The 17,777-nt window shown below is 32.8% G+C and overlaps 1 protein-coding gene and 1 pseudogene across 1 annotated transcript in view; one reads left to right on the top strand and one right to left on the bottom strand.

Moving 5' to 3' along the window:
• LOC145243401 (uncharacterized) overlaps nucleotides 1–8,446 on the top strand; it is a 40,253-nt gene extending 31,807 nt beyond the window's left edge. The window contains exon 2 of the mRNA XM_080106251.1: nucleotides 6,963–8,446. Within this exon, the coding sequence (XP_079962377.1) occupies nucleotides 6,986–8,410 (1,425 nt within the window). The 5' untranslated portion in view covers nucleotides 6,963–6,985 and the 3' untranslated portion in view covers nucleotides 8,411–8,446. The remainder of the gene's footprint in view (nucleotides 1–6,962) is intronic.
• Nucleotides 8,447–17,157: 8,711 nt separating this feature from the next.
• Nucleotides 17,158–17,293, bottom strand: LOC145244056 (U2 spliceosomal RNA; annotated as a pseudogene).
• Between the last annotated feature and the right edge of the window lie 484 nt (nucleotides 17,294–17,777).

The raw sequence follows: 17,777 nt of genomic DNA, 5'->3' as shown, positions 1-17,777 counted from the left end.
TTTGTGCCAACAGACCTGCAGAATTCAGTGGTAGTAGTATAAGGCAAAACTTGCACTTTTAGTAAGAGTGCAAATTTTACCCTATACCACAGATTCAGCCATGCTTTGTTGATTCGTTGCTTCTACATATTCAGTCTGCTCTCTCTGAGAAGTTTCCAAATGTTGAGGATGTAGGTTATCAATGGAAACAAGATTTTCATCCTATCTAAATGATAAAAATTTGTATATGTCTATTTTCCTAGATCCATGATTTAAATATTAATGTTAAGATTGGCATCGAAAACATATTTAGAATTGGATTCTACATCTACTTTCCACTAATGATCAGCAGTATACATTACCCTGCTGAGGATGAAGGAGCGCGAACATGTGTAAATTATAACATGACAACTTTGAAACCAAAATGACAAAAAAATTAACCAGCAAAAATGTCACAAAAGATGCTTTCATCACTCCTAATATAAGAAGATAATAGGAAATAAAAGTACAATTATTTCTAATTAAATTTTGGCCTTTACTTTTTGAGGTGTGAAAAGTGAACATTGCATCATTTATAATAGCAAAATTGCACTGATGGACAATTTTTTAAATACCGATTGGTTGGTTGTTTTTGTTTTACGGCATATCAACCCTTTTTGGTTTATTTAATGCAGAATGCAAAGATTTTGAAGAAAAATCTTTTAATAGAATATATTTGTTGTTTTCAAGTCGGCTTCTATTTAACCCATAGTTGGAACCCTAACAGGTACTACCACTTCGGGTCAGAGTGGACCTGGGAGCAATGGTAATTAAAGGGTGGCTCCACACTCCCCAAAGCCCGCAAGCTGGGGCCTCACCACTGGATATAGTTTAAGGTCATATCCAGGACCCCCACTGAGGGACTTTTACCTTCTGCATGGGGGGGCAATCGGTGTATTCTAATGCCCCACCGACAGGGCCGTTTAAATATCGAATAAAATTGAATTAAATGACAGATATAAAAATTCAATATATTTAAAGAAAAAAAAAATTCCAACTGCATTTTACTTCATTATAAGTCGATAAAAATGTTATGTTCAATTTTAATGACAGAAATAAAGTACCAAATGTCATAAACATATACTAATTTCAAAATCACATATCACAAATACTATTAAAAGATACAGATCTGGAATTTTGCATGTCTAATCAATACATATTGTAGAATGCTATATCCAAATGTCAGCTCTTTACACCATGTACTTCTAGAATAGTATTCTCCAGAAAATGTAATAATTTTATGTAGTGTCTTTCACATTATTTATCATGGCGATGTAATTAAGAAAACATACATGTTCAACATCAATTTAATTTTAGTAAAAGATAGTTCTGTATACAATTGGTATTTCTTTGTGATTCTGTTGAATTCTTCACTTGGCATTGATAATATTCATCTATTTGAGGTAGCTCCCTCAACTCCTTCCCCAGTCAAACACATTTAGAGAAAAAACTTTAGCTGTCCTTCAATGCTTGTGGTACAAATCACTTTGTTTTGTATTGTTAAATTGTTAGGTGAAAGTACAGATGAGTTAGAAAAACATCCTCTCCTCCACATGTTAAGAAATGAGTTTCCAATAAGTTCTCTGCATAAGTACTATTATTTTTTATTGTTTTAACATCTTTATTTTATTTTTGTATTTGCTTTGTTCAAGTTAACACTATGATTGTTTAGAAATGATTTATTTCTGGTTTGTGCGGATCATTCTGCTTTATGTTGAATGCACAGAAAAAGTCCCTTCTGATTAATGTTTGCCAGTTTTAAAATAAGCAAATGAACAGCTGTTTTTCAGAATAACAGAATGTTTTTTAAGCATTAATCAGAAATAACTTTTTCATGACATATGTGAAGCAGAATGATTCGTACAAATCAGAATTTTTTAATAAAAGATTTGTACATTTATTTCATACGAGAATTTGTGATAATATAATATTCTTACTTTACAACAACTTGGAAACTTATTCAAAAAATTGTCCAGTTACTGAGTCCATTCGAAGAAATCACAGAACTTCAACCATATCGATGATAATACCTACAATTTTAGCTTTGAGATTATTTCTTTCAAAAGCTGTCCAATCAAATTCTGATATTTCTGACTTTAGTGGAATCCTTACCACTGTTGAACAATTTAATGAAAACAAGATTTTCATCCTATCTAAATGATAAAAATTTGCGCGTGTCTACTTTTCCAGATCCAAGATTCAAATGTAAATTTCAAAAGAATGACATGGAAAATATTAAGAATTGGATTCTACATTTTCTATTGATGATAATGAAGCAGAATCTGCAGCATAAACTTCAAGCTCTGTTGAGGGTAAAGAACATCAACATGAAAGTAAAACTGTATCTCTTTCAAGTCTGTTTGATGAATTAGCTTCGAATTATAACGAGTCCGAACGGCACCATCCACACCAAGTGTCTCTAACTTCGTTGAACTGCACCCAATATGACAGGTGCTCTTTTGATTGTACATTGTCCCATCACGAGTTGGCCTATTGATCGTCCTCACACATTGTGTTTCCATGGTGGGGCACTCTGCCTCTGGACTGAATCGTTTCCTATCCTATGTAGTCTCCGGGTTCATTAATCCCTCCGCTGGTCCTTGCAGCTTGCTGCAACAGTCCTTACCACAAACAAACAGAACTCTGGTTTATCATAATAGCAAACTATTTATTAATTTCATTACTTCATAACAACTACTGTTTAAATTGAGGTGACTGACTACAGCAGTGACGATGCATGACCAGACAAGTAAAGTCACAGATTTCCCATTAACACAGGCTAGTTAACAACATAACATCAGCCCCTGAGGGCTTCCAGGTCGGGAGTGCTTGACCAGCCCGGGCGTTCAGTTTGCTGGCTACGACTAATTTCTTTAGAATTCCTTTTTCTGAATTGAACCCTTTTTCCTCAGCTCTCCCTCAGAGAGTAGTTAAAACTATCCTTTCTCTCTTACTCTCAGGGCCTCTCCTTGTCTCAACCACTCTTCCTCATTTTCCTGGGAGATAGGGTGGTTAAAACATCCTTTCTCTCTTCCTTTTAGAGCCTCTCCTTATCTAAACCACTAAACACCCCTCTCTCTTTTCTAGGAGCGGAGGTGCTCACTGATATCTATTGGCAGTTTCCTGGGTTTTTTCACCCAGCATTGTGTGCAGCCCTTATCAGCAAATGCCCCTTCTAATACAAACATCTCTGACATCTTGGAGATAATTTAAATTCTGTTCCCATTTTTGAGGCAATATATCATCTGGTTTGCATGTAACAAGCCCATAATGATAGCTCAGTGGTTGGTCCTATTTTGCTAGCTACGTCTTTGCATTTCTCTGCATTCCTACACCCTATCCTGTCTGGTCAAACAACTCTTCACTGCAATATACACCTCGATGCATGCATTCATGACACCATAGTGTCACAGAATAAGCCTACAGTAACAAATCAAAACTTAGAGCAGATAGAAGGTGAGTTAAACCTAGAGACTGTAACTACAACAGAAATACAAAATCACAATCTAAACTCAAAAAGAGTAAATCCCTTATGGTTAAGTGCACAAAAGAACTTGACCATTACGTAGCTTTACAACTACTTGCAAGAAATGATCCATTTCAGTGGTGGAAGAAGACACAGGAGACCTTACCACTGCTGAGTAAACTGGCTTCAAAATATTTAAGCGCACCACCTTCATTTGTAGAGAGTGAAAGGTTCTTTAGTACAGGTGGTAATGTGTATGAACCTATGAGGAACAGGCTATGTCCTGAGAATGGAAAAACTAATGTTTCTACATTACAACTTTATTGTATTCAACTTTAAATACTTAGGAGACTATGAGAGCGGAGGAGGCAGGCAGCAAGAATAGAAGTAGAGCAGCAGCAGCATGTTTAGAACTTCAGTTTATAGTTATTCACTTAAAGAATTACAATTTGTACTTTGTAGTTGGTTTGTAATTTCTTATCTAAGTGTTTAATTATATTCATTTCAGAATTGGAAATTGTACTTTATTTTTTTTTAATTTTAGTTAATAAAGGCAAAACCCCATAATAGTGACCAGACACTTAATTAAATATTAAGTTAGCAGTTACTATGTTAATGTGTTCAAAGCTATCTCATGAGTCACTTGGCAGTGATGAAATGATTTTAATTTTCTAGGAAAGAGAAAAGTAATTAATCGGCCGATTGGCAAAGTAGCCAATTAGGCTGATTACCTGCTGATTAATTAGTACATCCTTACTACATACTAAAACATACTTTAAAAATTATAGTGTGGTCCACCTTACAATTTTAAAAAAATTTTTTTAAATTAGGGCCTGAAAATATCAAATATCATCCAAGCTTTATTTTTAGAGACCAGTAAAGGTTAAGCGTCTAGATTTACTGTGGCTGCCAGTCAAAAATCCTGTTTCCATGTTGAAATAAATTTGGGAGTTGTGGGGGTGCATGTAAGTCCACGGATGACAATCAGTGACTGACATCTGGCTCCCAAAGGTTAAACCATCAGCATGTGCTGATGCTGGAGTGAAGGAGAGGGTATCTCTTGAGTGAGAGCGTATTGTTATTTTTAAATTTTTGTGAAAGAAATCCAGTTGTACAGTAAACAGCAAGCGAGGCAGCTTGTTCTCCGGATGATTACTACAATGGGTGATGAAACGATACAGTGAAAATAAACTAGATCTAAAAGAGGGAGATGGCAAAAATGCCTGGTTTCTTTTTATTGCACTTTTTGGAACATTTTGAAATCAAATAACCTCTTACCTCTGCATGACCTGTTCATCTGATCCCAGGCCAAACTAATTTCCGTTAGTTTCTTCTGTCACAGTAGTGAGCCTCTACAATGGACAGAACCAAAGTTATCAACAAAAATGTGATTTTTTTTTTTTTCTACTTTTTTTGTGACCTTGATCTAGATGTTTCGAAATTAAATTTAGGAGAGTAAAAAGTGGGATTTGGTTTATTTTTGGCATACTTATTTTATTCTTCAGTCCTCAGATTTCATGAGCGATGTTTCTGACGAAGGGAAAAGAATTGCTGTTTTCTGTATCGGAATCTATCTATCTAGCACTTATTGACTAGTTTTTAACCTTGAAGTAGTATTTTTTTTTTCACTCCTTCCATCAAGTGGTTTTATGCCTTGTCTGGAGCAATTTAAAAAAAAAATTAGTTATAAGTTAGATCATGACCAATATTTTGACAAAGTTTAGTAACAATTGGTCAAGCAATGTGGACTTTAGGTTGTACATATAGGATCTCAACCTAAAGCATAACCTTCTTGGCAGAGGTAATAGTTGGTGGTGGTGGGGGGGGGGTCAAACAACATGGGTTGAGAGTAATACACAGAAACTTAGTCGGAGGCAAGTGACTTGCTGATTAAATTGCAAATTACAGCTGAATTTTTTTTTCAAACTCAAGTGCAATACCAAGGAATATTTTAACATGCATTTTATATATTTGATATATGGGGGAAAAAAAGGCTTAAGGAAACAAACGTTGATTAACCCAGTTTTATTATAAGTATAAAGATAATAAAATGCAAACTTTGCTATAAAAATTTATTATAGTTAAAGTCAGCTAAAGATTTTTGCATGGTAATGTTTTTTTTTTGTTTGATTTTTTAAAAATTTCTTTGTTTTTTTTTTTAAATTTTTTGTGGCACCAAACAAGACCTATTGCCACTTGGTCATAAGGGACTACTATTTGTGATCATATCTAACAGATAATTGTGGGGAGTTGAGTAGTAAGATGTCTGTTCACGTTAAATTTAAACGTCTGCATGTCAATACAGTCAATGAAACAAAACAAGGAGGGAATTCCAAAGTCTGGGAGTCTGAGAGAAGAAAGAGGGAATAGGTTTTTTGACATCTAAGGAACTCAACAGTGAAGTGGTGAGATTTTGCTGCTTGTCAGGTTAGTCAGGAGTATAAATGTTAATGAGGAACAAGTATATATTAATTATTAAATAAGATATGCAACCACTTCAATAAGTAAAAATTTTTATTTTTTATAAATTTCACAAATATTTTTTAGATGCAGCTAAATAAAAAGAATAAACATGATACAGTTTGGAAACCTTGATAGTTTGGGGTTTTTTCATTCACTTTATAAAACTCAATCATGTTATGCAAAGCCAAAAACAAAAGCAACAATTTTTCTCTACAAAACAGCCAAACTAAACACCATGAATAAATATTTGAAGGTATAAAGAATTTGAATTATAAAAACTTTTCCAAAATTACTGGATTCGGCATTAGATAACCTGAAAAGGGTTGATATGCCGTAAAACAAAACAACCAAACCCTAATACAGTTTGCAATTTTGCTTATGCCGACATCTCATAAATTGTTGCTCAAAAAGTGGTTAACCTACTTTGATAAAGTCACCCGCGATGAACTATTTCGCAATCTAACCATTCATGATGAGTATATATATATAGACGATGCGCCTTCTATATAAACTCAGTTCAGCTGACATATTTACATTTTGAGGTAAAAGGTACAGAATAGTTAACACTCTAGAATTTCTAAACCGAAAGAAACAACACCTAATCTATATAAATCGCATTAAAATGAAATTCTTTACTGAACCTAGCTAGCTACATGTGGAAAAAGCAATTTATAAGATTTTTTTTTTTTTTTACTGTTTAAAAAAAAAATCTTAGCAATCGTTTGCACACTTAAAAATGGCAGTTGCAAACTTTTTTTTTTATTCGATAAGTGCTGTAGTGTTAACTTTTCTGTAATTTTACTTTTGAAAAGAAAATCTTTTCACACTTTCTTTTTAGTTGAGTTTGGTAGAGAATTTCATTCTAATGCATTTTACATAAATTATCATTTAAAAAAAAATTTTTTTTTTTTAAGGTTCTTGAATGTTAACTGTTCTGGACCTTTATTCATATTTGTTGTTTTCCTATGATATGCCTTTATTTTATGTTTTTTTTTTCTTTTTTTCTCTTTCACAGATTGTGAACATTGGTGTGAGCGGATGCGATTTATTAAAAGATGCAACCAACTTCCATACGGCACCAGTTCATTATCAAGACTCTTTGGTCGCAAATGTCGCAGCTTATCCGGCTTATGCCTCATTTTCTTTACCATGTGGTTACTGCTGTGGGTTGACCTCATTTCATTTTCTCAATTTACTGCTATAGGGTCTTCTTCAGCAGCTAAGGACATCAGTTATAGCCATTCTGGTAATTCTGTGACAGTATGGCTTCAACAGAATCTGACAGCTTGTGCTGGCAATTTCATCGGTTTCAGTCACGAGTTTGCACGATTAAGAAATGTCATATTGGATCCATCCAAAAATTCTATCATTGATCATAACAAAGGTATTGTGCAAACTCATCCACAGTCGGTCTCTGATGTGATTCCTACTTCTGGATATTTTTCCGTGAATTGCCGAAAAAGACCCGTCTATAATTTCAACGGTGAAAATCATCTCAACAATTGGATGGCCTCGACGCGGTTTGATGAGCGTGACGGCAGTAATGACAACCTGAAAAATGAAACCTTGTTCACAATTGCCGTGAAGCGTTACGAATATGCAAATTTCTTTCACTCCATTACTGATTTCTACAACGCGTTTCTGATGTTAAAGTTGCTTCGTCAGTCAGCAGAAAAAACGAATATCTTACTAATAGATGGGCATCCACCGGGCATGCTGTTCTCTGTTTGGACTACTTTGTTCAAAAATGTTATCCGAGCCAAAGATATAAAGCACCCCATTTTATTTAAGGATCTTGCTTGGAGTATCATAGGATATAACAGTCCAGTAGTTGCTATTGGTGCTAAGTCATTGTTGCCTCAGTTGGTGTTCAGTTTATTTGGAGGGTGGACTCCCTTTTGGGTGTATTCAAATCCTTTTGTTTCTTTCCTCCATGAATTTAAAAAGTTTTTTCTTGGACGTTACCAAGTTAAGGACTACAAAAACCTTAATTGTAAAAATTTATCTGTCCTGTTTATCTGGCGTCGGGATTATGTTGCACATGTGGGTAATCCTTCCGGATTGATTACCCGTAAGATTAAAAATGAAGGTGAGCTTTTACAAAAGGTAAAGGATCTCTTGCCGAGCCATCATGTCCAAGGTGTACAGTTGGACAATATCGCTATGGAAAAGCAGTTACGTTACGTCACCCAGGCAGATATAATGATCGGCATGCATGGCGCTGGCTTAACGCACACCCTTTTTCTGCCGGATCATGCTGCCCTTATCGAACTTTATCCGCGTTATTGGCCGACCACAAACGTCCACTTTCGTTGCATGGCCAAGTGGCGCAATTTGACTTACTTTAGCTGGCAGAACACTGACCACATCTACGAGAAAAAACACTATTACACATACATTCCTCCACTTATTTTGCTACGCATGGTTCAAGATGCTAAGAAAAGTATTTGTCCTTCATCTTAAAAAAAAAAAAAAAAAAAAAAAAATACGGTTTTGTTATTTTTTTGTTTTTATTTTTTTTAATTTCCAAGATGCTCCACCAAGAAAAAAATTTGCCACAGTTAGAAAAAAAAACTTTTTTTTTTCTTTTTTCTTTTTTTTAATTTCTGAAATGCTCCCCAAAAATATGGACTCTGACACGTTTCGAAAACATTTCTTTCGTTAGTTTATTTTTCGTAACTTAAAATTGACAGCTCATAAGGGAAAAGATATTTACTCATAACAGCCTTAAAGATAAAATTGAAAATAACTTTAACTAACAGGATCTGTTAAAATTCCACAGCCATGTCCTTCATTAGTTCTATATTTCCCCCGATGCTTAATAAAGTATTTCCATTCAGTGGACGTCTAGCACAAATGCAGACCTCACAATATTATGGCACCATCTTTGTCCAAACTGAATTATATTAATCTGATTAATGTAGCTTCAGAATATATCTGGTTATGGGGAGGGGGGGGGGCGTATCTCTGAAACACTTGTTAGTTTGTGGCATATTTCTATCTTATAGATGACCAGCACAAACTCAGGCCTCATGATATTATTCTACCATGTTTGATGTTGAACAAAAGGCCAAGAAAAAAGTGTATTTTAGTTAGTCTCATGTTTGACACAACATCGACATTAGATGAAATTTTTTTTTTAAATTGCTTTTGCATTGCATCTTCAATGATGAGGCAATTCCATCTTTTTTTTTTTTTTAAAAAAAGGTTGAAGGTGATGATGTATGAACATAAAATTCTTCTTCGTTATTGTAGCAAGATTCAAAGACTGAAATATTGAATTTCAAGTAAAACCAATGTTATCTACTGAATTATCGTGTCGCAGTAATGAACATATTCCAAAAATTACAAAAACCGATAAGGTAGAAAATTAATTATTAATGAAAATAGATTTTAAGACAATTAGCAAAAATTGAGTTTTGCATTAAAAAAAACTGGAGAGTTCGAATCTTAATGAAAGGGAGGTAAATCTTTGGCCAGCTTAGCAAACTTAATTTTTGCTAATTGTCTTTGAAAACTGTTTTCATTAATAATTAATTTGCTACTTTATCATTTTTCGTGATTTTTGGATGTTTTCATGACTGCAACATATTCAGTAGATACCATTGGTTTCACTTCAAATTCAGTTTTCAAATTTTGCCACAATAACAAAGAACCAAATTGTGTTAGTTTATTATATAGATAAACATGCTGCATTTTAAATTCAAGGTGTGTAGACTTCCTATAAAAAAAAACAATTAAAAAAATGATTTTGCATTAAAACTGTAAGAGGGTAGTATAGTACTTGCGCTCCATTGCTCATCTTTTTAATCAGGAGCATAGTGTGTCCATAGCATTAAATCTTCATTATTGGTCCTCATCTTATCTATACTATAAGTTGGATGGGGAGTTCACTGTTACTTCCTTTGTATTATTAGGAAGTTTACTATTTGCATCTTTTCTTGCTCCATCGGACATCACAAGATTATATTGATCTGAGGAAGAATGTCACTGCTGACAGACACCTAGATTTTGGTCCTTATGAGTAAAGAAACGTTATAACATTTTTCGTGACTCGCTTTGCAAGTACTTGCCTTTTATTGGGAATTGGCAGACTATCAAACATTTACTCAACCGTCCTGTATAGCAGCATTTTGTTTATCTTCATGGTGACTTTAAAATGTTGCTTACTTTCAAGTCTACACAAGTTCTTCAAGAATGATTAAGAGCCTTGCAAGAATTTTTGTAGTAATGATTGGTTAGATATTCATGGTGTTGTTTAATCAAGTTCATAAAAAAAAAACTGAGATGCTAATTTGTGAATGGGTCATTGTTATACAGAACCTGCCTAGGTGAGTCGACCTGAACAAATTTTGGCATTCAGTTTACATGTAGCTGTTGTACTAAATTTCTGCCATTCTTAAAAAAAAGGATGATTTTACGTTTGTATCTATAAATATATATCTTGTTTGAGTTGTAATGAATGGATAATGGGTGTCAGAGAGGTTCAGATTGCGCAAATTCACTGGAGATAAAACTTTGCTTGACCTTTAGTTTGGAACTTTGAATTTGTGATGGCATTCAGCCTGGGTCGATCAAGTCAGCTCCTTCCAATGAATTCACTGGGAATGAAGGCTGATCAAGCACGGTGGTCCGTTGCCAACATTGAAATGAGCAGGAATCGGTCTTGATTTCACTAACAAACATTGTAAACACGTAGACCGATAATCAGTTCTAAATAACATTTTGGCACATGCACAACTTTATATGGCTATGCCTGTTCCAGCGTACATTCTTCGCAAACTCCACTTGGCTACACCTTTTCCGGTATATACCTACATAACTTCATGTGGCCATGCCTCCTTCTGCTAAAGCATCTGGCATCTTGCTTTATTTTTAACCTGCTTGTTGTTCCTAGTTGAATTAGGGAATTGTTTACTTGCTTGTATATAGTCTATGAATGACTAAGGAGATGTGTCAGTTGGTTGGATTAGGGTTGGTTTTTGAGAATTTAAATTTGAACATTTTTGCTACTGCAGAAATTCAATTTATAACTATAAAGGAGTTTATTATTTGTGAGAGCCTTAAAAGTTGGAGCAGAGTTCTGACAGCAGCAGGTTTGGTTTGATGAGCATGTCCCGAGAGTGACATCTTGTGGTGTGTGTCCTTTTATATTTCTTATTTTATTTATGGTGTAAGGAGTGTGATAGTGTTTAGGCATCTCCATAAAGAATGACGATGAATTGCTGCTTAACTTCAATTATGTCCACAACGAACCTAAGGCTGAGGGAATCTGGAGTCTCTCTGTTAAACTGATGCTAACAGAATTAAGGATGCATACTGGTAACACGTCAAACATGTGATCCTTTGCAAGTACACCTTTTGACTTACATAAAAGATTCAACGCACAAAATTGCATTTTTTTATCTAATCTGGATAAATGTGCAGCGTTTTTTTGTTTTGTTTTTTTCAAAAAAAAAAAGTGTGATGTTTTTTTTTTTTTTAAACTATGCACGTTTATTGATCACTTTTTCTTTTTTTTCTTTTTTTTTGCAGTTGCATACAAGTCTTGGATATTTGAAATTTCATTACTTTTTTTTTTCCCCACTATATGACTTCATTACATTGTGTTCATGAATTTAACTAAATTAGTTGTATGCAAATTGTATGTTTCTAAGTTCAAGTACCTAAAATATTCCACCTTAATTTTTTATCAAACAATTTCAATTAGTTGTGTACAGCAATCCTTACAATACATTTAAACATGGCACTCAAAATAGTCGGAATTTGACATACCTCATCTATGCATCATCTAGTGTTTACTTTGCTGCCCAGTAACTTAACCCATTAGGTCCCACTGTCCCAAATAATTTCTTTTTAAAATCTATAAGATGATATATAATAATACTGCTTACTGTATAATTACTCTGAACAAAGGCTAAATAAAATGCATCTATATTCATCAATTTCTCTCTGAGAGTTGTTGAAAAATTCTTAAAAATTCTTGTGAAATTTTCTAAAGTTCTATTGGTTCAATGATATATGCAATAGTAAGTCACTAACTTATTGCCAAAAGTGCAATGTAATTCTTTGTGTGAATTGCTTTGCTCTTTACCATAATGTGTAAATTTTATCTTGAATGTATAGCCTCTTGACTTCTCAAATATATTACATGTATCCTATTTATAGGGGAGCCAATATTTCCTTTTCTAAATTAAATAATCTTTTTCCTTTGAATTTGTGTATCCATCTTTAGTCATTACACAAAGTTTCCAACTCAATGGTAAAAAATGTAGATACCCTGGGACTTTATGGGTTAAAGCTCCAAGCTTATATAAACGAGTCTTGCAATAGTAATCTGTTAACTTATTGCCAATTGGTCTTTTATCATAATGTATATATTTTATCTTGAATGTACAGCCACTTGATTTTTAAAATATGTCACATGTACCCAGTGTCCTATTTATAGAAGAGTAAATATTTCATTTTTATTGAATGATTTTAATTAGTTGTGTAGAGCAATCCTAACTGTAGACTCACATGGTACACAAAAGAATCTGTGTGATAGTGTACAGGTATCTCCTTGATTTTTTTTTTTCTTTTCTTTTTAATTTGTGTATTCTAACCCATTTTTAGTCATTACACAGTTTCAACTTGGTAGTCAAAAAAATTAGATGCAATGGGACTTAATGGGGTTTAATATGTATGCATTGCCGTTAATGGTATTAAATTTGAACCAAAGATAGCATTATAATTGGGATGGAATCCGTCATTATGGCAAACCACCACTGTTATCAGTTTTCATGGAGTCTTTTGATGGGTATATACCATTTTGTGTGTGTATGCGCTCTTTTAAAGTCTGGACATTTGTATCGCTTTAATTATCTCATATTAAAAAGAAAATTATTTTAATCGGTAAAACTTCCAACATAAGGTAGAAAAACATATGATGGAATCCAGACTGAAAAAAAAAAATGTTCCTCCGCATAGTTTTTTCTTCATCGGACAGTCATCGTTAAATATTTTCATGAAGTGACATGAGACACAAATTCCAGCCTCGCCCCATTCGCTGATGCAGATTCATGATTCATCACTAAATATTGCTTTCATCCACATTCTATGATTTCTTCCCTTGAGCTCACAGCTGCATTTCTTACGTTTAGCTGCTGCAGCTGGTGTGGTTACATTTTGTACATGATCCCTCATTTCGTCACATCTCGTTCTAAGAGTTACGCTTATAAATGTTGAATCTGTGACATTTGACCTTTTCATATTGCTTTCTGTTTTTCTTATGTCTTCCGTTATGTTTTCATTTCATGATCTCTTTCAAACTTGCACGAAAATTCTGATACTGCTGACTGGGGAAAATCCATAATTTTGGTCCACATTCCATCATGGACTTTAATTTCCCTACTGCTTCAAATAAAGGTTCTCCGATTTGGAGGAAGAACAGGACTAAAGTTTACCAGTCAAATCTTAGCCAACTGCTGTAAAAATAAATCTGCCTTTTTTTCTTTTTTTTTTCTTTTTTTTTTGTTACTACACAACTTGATTATTGTAACCAATATGTCCGCAACTGTTGGCTGGTAAATTTCTGTGATAATGATTGTTGGCGTTTCCATAATTTCTCCTATGTTATTTAAAAACAAAATCTTGACTATTGATTCAAATAAATTATTTAAAAAAAAAAAATAGTAATATAGTTTAAAGTATTACCAATACTATATATAGATAACTTGGTGCTTGTCCAGAATTCTCCCATATCAAAAAAATAAGTAAAGATCTGTATAATGTATGTACATGTGACAGAAAGAAAATATTGTATTCCAAAAATCATGTAAATTGATCAAGTAGTTTTATTTTTTAAATAAAATTACATTTCATGGCTAACCAAAAAGCGACTGTCTTATGACGCTGTTTTGAAAATCACTTTAAATCAATACAAGAGAGATAACTTAACATTGTAATATTTTTGTTGTAATGCCTACAAATTCCCATTAATGATTTATAAATTATTTTATTTATAAAATAAAGATTACTTGATTAGTTTACATGTTTTTTTTCCACATCCATGATACAGATTTTTCTTTATTTTGGAGATTTAATTTTTTATTTATTTATTTATTTTTTTAAATTTAAACACCGCTTGTATCATGAAAAACACATATCTGAATTTCACATCACGTGCACCAAACATTCTTCCAGCATTCGAATATATCACCACAGACGACCAATACATGTACTCTGTATTAATTTCTCTTCCATCTACCATCATGACACGAAAAAACAAAAAAAAATGTATAAAATTCTGAAGATAGTGTCTATCACTGAAATATTAATTTTAAACAGATAAATGTTTGTTTCTTTTACAAAAATATTGTGTTGTAATGTGGCTTACAAATATATTTTAAAATTTAAACAACGTTTATATCACAGAAAATACATCTGAATTTTTTTTTTTTTTTTTTTTTTTGTTAAGCATGGTCATAAAACCATTAGCAATAGACAGAGGCTACTTAAACTAATTAAAGAATGCATAAAACTTGGGAACATCACGATAGTTAACCAATACAGAACTCCGAAAGTGTGGCAGTGATACATGTTCATTCACACAATTCTGGGGCAGGACTACAGTGCGAAAATGCTGTTACATCTCTGAGCAAACGCCAGTATGATTATGCTGAGGGTCTAATGTGAATGTATATAGTCGCAGGTTTGGTCTCTTCAGCCACAGGACAGGACGGTATTTAAGCATTGCGGTGGGACAAGAGCCATGAAGTAATCTGTAGGTAACAGAAGCAACGTAGGGAGAATTCTGTACAAGCACCACTAATTTATAGAAGTCTAATAACAGTGCAGGAATATTAAATAAGGCGTTTTTTTTTTTTTGTTTGTTTTTTTATTACTACAGTTGTATATGTGATCTATTTCATAGCTGTTACTCCTTTATCAAGTGTTTCTATTTCTTTATCTCTGGCTACTCTTTGTCCTTTGGCTAAGTGGTTAATGACATAGCTTGAGAATCTGGGTGTGCCAGGTCCAATTTGCTTCACAGAAACACTTTTATCATATCAAAACCTACACCTGACCCTGTATCTAACCTCCTGGAAGAGGGTGGTTCAATAAATACTGTCCTGTGCAATTGTGCAGTTGCTGTTTTTCTTAAGATTGCAGAAAATCAAAAATCAAATGCTGTATAATAAGAACATATATGTGACACACATAAACATTGAATTTATTTTTAATTTCATTTGTGTCGATTTTATTTTACTGTATTTAAACTCATTAGATTTTTATTTTCTTCACTTAAGCTTCTAAGAAAATTTGGAAGGGAGATAACTAAAAATTAATTAGTTAAATGAAATAGGTTTTGTCTCAGATTTGTGCCGAGTTTTAATTTTTGATACTGCTGAGTGTGGGACAACCTATAAATTTGGAAGAAACGTTACATTACAAAAGTGGTGAATCCATATCTTTTGCCAGGAGAGAGTAGATAAGTTTCTTTTTCTCTTTGAAATAGTTACCCATATCAAGGTGATATTCAGTTTCATTTTATTTTCTTCAGATTTCATTCAATGTGTGTATGTATATGTATATTATACTCTTTCACATACTAATGTGAAAGCCATTGTAATTGATATTCTTCCTTCCTGCTATCTTTTATACAGAAAGCAAGAACTTCAGTGACATCAGCTATAAAGTGATTGTTTTACAATGAAGTGCATGAAAATAATTTTTTTGCAAATTTATTTTTGATAATTTTCTAAAAGTGACACTTGACAATTTGCAGTTTAAAAAGAATTTGATTCTTGTCCATAAAAATATGCAGGTAAAAATCGCAATTCCTAATAACTTAACAGAAAATAACTTTGATGCATCAGGCAAAAAGAACGTATCTACACCAAAAATGAGTGAAAATTATTGAGTAAAATTTTAAAGATAAAAATCAGTTTTATCGTATTTTGCTGATTCTCTATTGATAAAGGCACAAATATGTGTAAAACAGTCTGTCACTTTATTATAATTAATATTAAGTTATAATTAACCCTTTATGACTTTTTTAAAAAATTTTGTTCCTTTGAAGATTGTAATGCTGGGTATGGGGCAGCCAAACCAGTTGCCAACATTGCCCTGCTTTTTATTGAAACCAAATGAGATGATGTAGACGATTAAAAAAAAAAAAAAAACATTTGTTAGTTTTAGATGGCAGCATATTGAATGTAAAAAATGGACAATTGCAATCTAGAGGTATCTGGCATCAACCCTATACTGAACTAATATGCACAAGGCGTGTTTGAATCGGTTCCCACTTTATCTATGTGGTTATATTCATTTATTTATGACTGAACAAATTAATTCAACCAGATTAGAAAAGGTTAATAGCAAATTGGGGGAAAATATGATAAAACTGATTTTTATTTTTAATCAAAATTCTTAATAATTCTTCCTAAGTTTTTGTATAGATACCTATTTTTATTGATGTGTAAGTATATATCAAAGAGTTTTCCTGTTAATTTATTTAGAACTACGATTTTTTTTTCTTACCTGTGTATTTTTATGGACAAGTATCAAATTTTTTTTTTATTATTACTGCACCTAATCTTTGTAGTTAGTATTTATACTTATTAGTGAATTTATCTTAACAATTCATGTTACTCAATAGCTAGTAAAGAATAAAAAAACATTAATGTCTTACGATTGTTTTCATCACTTTATCAACTAAAAATGTAAGTGTGAATTTTAGACATTAATTTGAAAAAAATATTCTGAATTGTATATTTACAATTTAGTATATCATTATCCACTTTTGATATGGAAGATGCTGCAAGTGTCTCTGACTCAGAGGTGAGTAACATCCGACATCTTACAGACCTGACCTAGGTTTCTCTCAGTCTACTGCACTCTCTGCTGCCCGGAATATTCAGACACAAATAGTCTTCTGACATAACAAGGCCGATAGCCATTAGTCGCATGCTCTCGTGTAATGAATGAATGCGTGAATGTAGGATTGACATGAAATTCTTAAAGATAAACTAAAATGACCAAAAAATGGGCTGAAATGACTTCAATAAATAAAAAGTAAATGACTTAGAATGACTTTAATGAACTTAAGGATGAATTGAATGACCTTAAGAATGACTTTAATGCTTAAAAAATAACTGGAATCCTTCAAAAACAACTTGAATGATCTGGAGAATGACTTGAATGGCTTTGAGACTGACTGGTTGTAAAGTGGGTGATCATTTTACATTAAATTAATACAGAAAAGTGATATCTCACTTTATATCACAAAGTTACAAACATAAGTACAGCATGTAGTAAGAACAGATACTACTCTTGATCTTGGCCAAAAGGCCAAGAAAAGCTTAAAAAGCTAAGAACAGCATCTATTAACAACAGACCTTTGATCTTAACCAAAAAGGCTAGGCACAAAAGTGTTACGGACAGACGGACCGATGGAGTGACTTATAGAGTCGCTTGCACATGACTAAAAACTGTAAACTTACTACTATTCATTTTTATAATAAGTAATTTTTTAATTTTATTTTGTACTTTAACAATGAAAGCATTTTTTTTTCTTTTTTATGTGTGTCTGTGTTTTTTTTGGGGGGGTGGGTTGTAAATAAATAAAAAATGTTATTTAATTTTAAAACTAACCAAATTTATTTTTTTGTTTGATTTAACTGGGTACTTTGAATCGGATTAAAAAAAAAAAATCATAACTTAAAAAATTTTTAAAAAACTTTGGATTGGTAAATTATGCAAGCAATGGTTGTAAAGATTGCTGCAATAAATTGTTTGATCTCTTTTAATATATGTGTACTTTTTCACTATGTGTATGTATTTATAT

This window comes from Euprymna scolopes, chromosome 22, assembly GCF_053919585.1.
Source record: "Euprymna scolopes isolate OS-2025 chromosome 22, ASM5391958v1, whole genome shotgun sequence".
NCBI lineage: Eukaryota > Metazoa > Mollusca > Cephalopoda > Sepiida > Sepiolidae > Euprymna > Euprymna scolopes.
This window is presented reverse-complemented; position numbering and strand designations above follow the sequence as displayed.